This window comes from Elephantulus edwardii, unplaced genomic scaffold, assembly GCF_000299155.1.
Source record: "Elephantulus edwardii isolate Elephantulus edwardi_28Jun2011 unplaced genomic scaffold, EleEdw1.0 scaffold00044, whole genome shotgun sequence".
Taxonomy (NCBI): domain Eukaryota; kingdom Metazoa; phylum Chordata; class Mammalia; order Macroscelidea; family Macroscelididae; genus Elephantulus; species Elephantulus edwardii.
The window spans coordinates 17,466,488-17,473,569 of record NW_006399794.1 but is presented as its reverse complement, the minus strand read 5'-3'; the positions used below and the strand labels follow the sequence as shown (position 1 = coordinate 17,473,569).

General features: G+C 37.2%; 1 protein-coding gene across 1 annotated transcript in view; it reads left to right on the top strand.

Annotated features, from left to right (window-relative positions):
- Positions 1-7,082, top strand: part of XRRA1 (X-ray radiation resistance associated 1) — a 70,163-nt gene that overhangs the window by 16,774 nt on the left and 46,307 nt on the right. Inside the window, exon 6 of the mRNA XM_006885736.1 lies at positions 3,092-3,225. Coding sequence (XP_006885798.1) covers positions 3,092-3,225 — 134 coding nt within the window. The remainder of the gene's footprint in view (positions 1-3,091; positions 3,226-7,082) is intronic.

Genomic DNA, 7,082 nt, shown 5'->3' with positions numbered 1-7,082 from the left:
AAAAAAAAAACATAGGAATTGTTACGAGGATGGTGCAAGACTGGGCAGTGTTGAGTTCTGTTGTATATGAGATTACTATGAGTTGGAACCAACTTAACAGTGCCTAACAACAGGGCAAAATAGTCCAGGTTTTTCAAGGATGCAAAACTGAAAGGACTATAAGCAGAAAGTAAACATAAGACAAAGAATGTGATCCATTCTCTCTCTCTCTCTCTCTCTCTCTCTCTCTCTCTGTCTCTCCCCTCCCCTCCCTCCCTCCCTCTTTCTCTCTGTTAACTAGATATTAGCGCCAACTGAAAAACTCCATTCATTGCTGTCAAATTTGGAAACTGCCTCATAGCTGACCCTCCATTGGGTTTCCAATTCTGTAAATTGCTTAGGAGAAGATTGCCCATATTTCTACCTCATTGTATTCAAACCTCCAGAAAGGTGCTATCTTTGGATTAGCAGTGTAACTCCCTATAGATTGTGACACTAGAGCCCACTAGATACTAATGTAGACAGAGGAATAGATTGTGTATGCTGTGATAATACAGACAACTATTTTCCTGGCCTCTAGGTTTGATTACTGCTTCAGAATTTCCTTTTATTTAGTTTAGTTTTCATATTTGGTTATGGCTTTTTTATTTGTGTGTTTTGGTGGGTTGTTTTGGTTTTTTTTCCACTTTTTTAGAACATACTTATTGAGTTCCTATTCTTTTTTGTGCACTATACTAGACATCTTACTTCCCTCACCCTCCCATTTCAAAATGCCAGTGGGCCTAAGGGAAGACACAGAACTAACTGAATAGTTTGATGCTACTGATTGATTATGATTAATTTTTTGGAGACTCCTAGTTTATAGTTTGATAATATCAGATATAGTTCATTTATCCAGCTTTACCCAAAGTAGGTTATTTAAGTAAAAAAGGACAAAGTCAAGAAATAGAATGTCAATGAGAAGAGGAAATCTCTTGGCCAGTCATTACTTTTCATGCCTCTGTGATTTGTAAGGGCTCCCTAAGAAAATGTATACAGTATTTGTCAAGTGCCCTGAATTTGCAGCCTACCGTAGTCATGAGTATTTTGTTGTATGATAAAACGCGGCCTGACTATGTAACATCAGTGAGATGCTGTTAATTCTTAACTCCCCTAATCACTAAAACAATGTGTTACTATATGTAAATAAGTGAAATTACTTTTAAAAAAATCTATAAAGTAAAAAAGAAAACAAAAGACTAAATATAACTTAATAGATGAAGGAGTCAGATTGAGATTTGTCCATCCTTTTGCAGAAGAAGCAAATGCAGTGTGGGGAAGATGAGTCTGGCCACAATTAACTCTCAAGGTTCCTCAGAGAGGAGCTGTTCTGATCAATAACATCCACAGTACTAAGTAGCTACAAGGTCAGACATGGCCCCCTACTCTGTTCCTGCAACTACTTCTACTCACCACTGGGTTCATTGTTCATTGCAATTGACTCACAATGCAGACTGCAGTTTTCCTTGCAGACTTTACTTACAGTTGTGGGGTTTATTAGAGAAATAGGTTGGGAACAGGAGAGGCAAAGAATATCACATAGTAAAAATCCAGGCTTAGTAAATAGCAGTCCCAAGTCAGGTTAATAGCAAGACACAATTCCTCAATTAGTTCAGACTACTTCTTTGTCAACAAGTAAAATCCAGGTTCAGTCTAGCAACACAAATGCAGGAAGGCTCTGGTTTCCTCAGCTGTCCAGCAAGCTTTGTCTCTTAGCAGTTGCAAGTCAGCTTTCTTTCAGTTGTCCAGAAAACAAAACCTTTAGCTCTGGCTTTGTCTCCAGGGCTCTGTCAGGCTAAATCTTGCCATAGTCTCCCCACAGTCTGGTCAGCTCTCATTTTTTAATGTTGGCTGCAAAACTATTGATGTGGAAGACAATGATGAATCATGAACCATACATCTGAAGTTGAGGCAACAGGAGACCATGCCCCCAGAGGCAGCTAAAGAAATTACTAGATAGTGGCAAGAAGCTGCACTGCAATCCCAGAGGTACACAGTTCGAATCCACAAGATGCTCTGCTGGAGAAGGAGGGGCAATCTCGCCTGTACCAGTCAGATCTGATTTGACAGTACACACAAAAAATAATAAAATAAATTTTAAAAAAGAAATTACTAGAAAAGCTATTTTTTAAAGTCCTAACACCACACCTTTGTTGCTAGAAACACTGCTCTAGAAAAAGCAATGTTGTCCGAGAAGTCCAGAGTATAATTCTTTGGAAGTCAATTTATAAAAACTTAATTTTGCTATGATTTTATTTTCAGAGTGCCTGTCAGGAAAAGGTTCAACTGAGACCCTGCCCTAGGAGTCAAGAGACTTCCAGTATTAGTTTTGCTGATACTCTGCCATTAAATGACTTTAACCATATGACTTATTTTCTCTGAGACTTAATGTTTACCATCTGTAAATTCTATACTAGGAAATTTTGTGATTTGTGATTCTAGAATTATTTGCTTTCTATGAGGTATCCTTAATTCTAGAGAAGGAAAATTTTAATCCAACATTAAATAACCAGATCATCTGGAACACAGGTGTCGGCAAACACTGCCTAAGAGACCAGATGATAAATAAATGTTTTAGGCATGTAGGCCATATGGTTTCTTCCAGATTTACTATTACAGACGAAGTAGCCATAGATATGAAATAAACAAGTGACCATGGTTATGTTCCAATAAAACTTTATGAAACTGAACTTTGATTTTTTTTATCATTTTCGTGTGGTATTTTTATTGTATATTTGAAAAACAAAGGTAGTCCCAGCTGAGTAAAAACCACAAGCAAAAGTCTGTATGTGGGACTGGAGCAGTGAATAAAGAGAGGTCAAGTTAGCCAGTATCACAGAATAAACAGAGGTTTGCAGTGGGATCTACAGCTGGAAATAAGAATGAGAACTGACTGTAGTAGGCCTTGAATGTTAATCCAGAGTCAGGATGGTGTTTTTACTAGTGGTGAGAAGGCACCCCAGCAGGTTTTGAAAACAAAAGAGCAGCTAGCTCCCACTTGATGTATGACCATTATTGCACATACAGTGCTTCTGTGCCCTTTTTCCTCCCCTTTCTGTTTTTTGCATGATAGTTCCTGGACCTTTCCTTCAACAGCCTGACTGGGGAGGCCATCTGTGTGCTGGGGATTCTGCCTCACCTCCGTGTCCTGCTTCTCACAGGAAATGGGCTCACCTCCCTTCCTTCTAATTTGGCAGTCACAGAGCAGTAAGTTCTACATCCCTGAGTCTCTCCCACATGTTTTCACATGAGCCTTTGTTTGGGTATACAAGTACCTAAAAGAAGTAGTCTAATGCAGGTTGGAGTTGCTATAAAGACAAGCGATGTATGTTCAGAGTAGGAAGATGGCCGTTCATACCTGACTTAATGACAGTGTAAGAAAATACACGGAATTATTTAGTCCTTTGACATTTGTTGGGTTTTAGAAATGTTATAAATGCACTTGAAAAATAATGTGTAGTATTTAATTTTGGCCTTATAGTGCCCACTTGGGCACATTTATTGTGTTACTCAAATCTTATATATCCTCACTGATTATTTTTATGACAAGATTAAGCCTTTAATACTTTAGCTCTTTGTTTCCCACCTCTCTTATGCATGCTATTGTTATGCTGTTTATACCCAATAGTTTACAGACAGTGTGTCCATCTAGCACCTGTTTCTTGAAATTGGGGTCTATACAAACATAGACAGAAGTTGAAAGAGAGAAAGGAGGCACAGGAGGCGTGTATTTCAGTCTTTTTCTCAAAGAAAATACAGTAAAGCATTCGAAGTTACTGAAATGTGGCTTTTAAAACAAATGCTTTGAACTTTTGGGGAAGAGGTAAGAAATAGATCTAGATAAATAAGAGAGAATTTTTTTGTGGCAGGAGATAAGAAAGGAATACTATTTTCTAGCTTTTAACTTTAATGAAACAATTTTATGAAGCAAAATAAAATCAGACTTTGGATGCCTGTAACACAAATACTATGGCCTCTGTGCTTACCTGGAAGCATAAAATTTGCTTCAGGAAAACCAAGAGGTCTTGCTGGAGGTGATTATGTTTGGGAGACAGAAGGTCTGAGGGCCTGGTTTTCCAGCATGCTGAAGGCCAGGCAAAACAGGACTCCAAAGGACCTCAATTTTTATTATAATAAAAATGATATTTCATTCTCATCTTGAAAGTTATTTTACTAGATACAGAATTCTAGGCTGACAGTTCTTTTATTATTTAAGAATGCTGAGTATTATTATTCCATGGTTTTGTGGCTTTAGTTGTTACATTTTGGGAAGTCATGTATCAACCTATTGATATGGCTTTGAGGATACTATCTTTTTTCCTGGTTGCTTTTAAGATTTCTCTCTTGATAGTTTGGTTTTTGTAGTTTCTCTGTGATGTGTCTAGATATTGTTGTTGTTGCTGTTATATGCCATCGAGTCGCTTGTGACTCATACTGACCCTATGTACAACAGCTTTGAACCCTGCTCTATCCTTAGCCAGCTTTACTGTCTCCGACACACTTGCCCCCATTACTGTAGTCACCAAGTTAATCCATCTCATCGAGGGTCTTTCCATCCTGCGCTGTCCCTCCACCCTCCCAAACATAATGTCCCTCTTCAAGGACTGATCCCTTCTTGCAACATGTCCAAAGTATGTCAGACGGAGCTTCAGAATCCTTGCCTACAAGGAGCGATCTGGTTTCACCCTCTCCAAGATGAACCTGTTTGTTGTCTTAGCAGTAGCATGTGTAGATAGAGATTTATTTTTAAAATATTCTACTTAGATCCCCAGGCTTCTTTAATCTATTTATCTGCTTTTCCTCAGTTGTAAAATAAAAAAAATGTAGCCATAATTTTGATAAATATTATTTCCACCCAATTCTCTCTCTTTTCTTTGGGAACATTTAAATGTCTCCTAATTTCTTTTCATATTTCTTTCTTATGTCTCTCTGTGCATTATAACAAGTAATTCCTTATAATCTACTTCCTAGTTTACTAATTCTCTCTTCACAATCTCTAGTCTGCTGTCAGATATATCCACTGAATTTTGAATCCCAGTCTTTATTTTTCAATTCTTGCAGCTCTATTTTTTTCTCAATATACTGAATTGTTTTAAAATAATTTTTAAATTCATTGTTGCACATTTTCCTCCCTCAGCCTACCCCACAATGTACCCCTTGTTCCAGATTGTTCTCATACATATAATGCCTAAACATATATTCCTTTTGGACAGATCTTCCCCTCATCTGTTTTACTGCAGTGTTCATTATCTATCCACTCTTTCCCCAACCCCTCCATGTCTGTCCTACTTTATAACAGCAGTGTTATGCATTATTTTTCCTTCTGTGCCTGAGATTTTTCACTCAGCATAATGTCCTCCAGGCTCCTGCATATTGTGTAATGTTGTATGAGCTGATTATTTTTTCAGTGCTGCATAGTATTCCATTCTGTGAATTAAATGTATGATAGTTTTCTATCCATTTGTTTGTTGATGGCCACTTGAGTTGCTTCCATTGCTTTGCTATTATGAATAATTTAGAAATAAACATAGGTATATATACATCTGTTTGAGTCATGGCTCTGGTTTCTTTAGAGTTTATTCCCAGTGGTGGAATTGCTGGGTCAAATGGTATTTCTATTTCCAACGTTTTGAGAAAGTGCCAGACCACCTTCCATGGGGGCTGTACCATCTTACATTCCCACCAGCAGTGGATAAGAGTTCCAATCTCTCGACAACCTCACCAGCATTTGTTGTTTGCCACCCTGTTGAACTTTGCTGTTGTTACTGGGGTGAGATGATATCTCGTAGTTGTTTCAATTTCCATCTCTCTTATAACTGGGGATTTTGAACATTTCTTCATGTATTTGTTTCCCACCTGAATATCTCCTTTGGTGAAGTGTCTTTTCATATCCTGTGACCATTTTGTGATTGGTTGTTTACTTTTTTCTTGTTGAAGTACGAGTATTCTATAAATTTTAGGTATAAGTCCCTTATCAGATATGTCATTGCCAAATATTTTTTCAGTGGGTTTCTTTCTTACCCTGTTTTCTGTTGTGCATAGGGATTTGATCCTTAGAAGGTCTCATTCACTTATTTTATTCTGAAAAAGAAAAAGTAATTTTTTTTTTAATCTTTTTAAAATAGTTCTCTGTATCCCAAAGATATTTTAAGTTGTCCCTTTTTTGTTTGTTTGTTTAGATATAGTAAATATATACCTAGGAGTGGATTATAAAGAATATTCAACTTTAGTAAATGATGCCAAACAGTTTTCCAAAATGATTGTACCAGTGTGCATTCTGGTCAGCAGTAGGGGACAGCTCATGTTACTCCACATTTTCACTAGTACCTGATATTGTCAGTCTTGGTAATGATTTGCTGTCTTGGTGAGTGTGTATTTGTATATCTCTGTGGTCTTAATTTGCTTCACAGTTATTGGGTAACAATATAGAAATACATTTGTCCTCTCTTTGGAACAATTAAACTAGTCTCATCTAACAGCTAATTCTTTATCTCTGTCACCTTCACTTGCTGCATGTATAGCTTTAAAATCACTGAAAAGACTGATTATTTTCTTGTACTCAAAAAAAACAAAAACCAAAACAAAGCTGCCCTCTAGTCAGTTCTGACTCTTAGTGACTCTGCAGGGCAGAGTAGAACTTCTTATAGGGTTTCTAAGACTAAATCTCTCCAGCAGCAGACTACCTTATAACATCCATATGAACCTGTTGCAAATTATCTATAAATTAAACTTACAGACACGTTTAGATATAGATCTTATTTGTATGCTGAAGATTTTCTGTACCTGGTCATTAAAGAAGATGTGTTGTGTTGTGTTGTGTTGGGCACTATATTAATTATTTACAGGTCATTTGAAGTACAGCAGTATCTTGAAGTACAACATCGTGAGTGACGCTTACAAGGAAGTCCAGTGTATACCACTATCATTCAGATATATGCACCAACAACCAGAGCCAAAGAAGAAGAAATAGATGATTTCTACCAACTTTTACAGTCGTAGATAGATCGAACATGCAATCAAGATGCATTGATAATAATGGGTGACTGGAATGCAAAAGTTGGGAA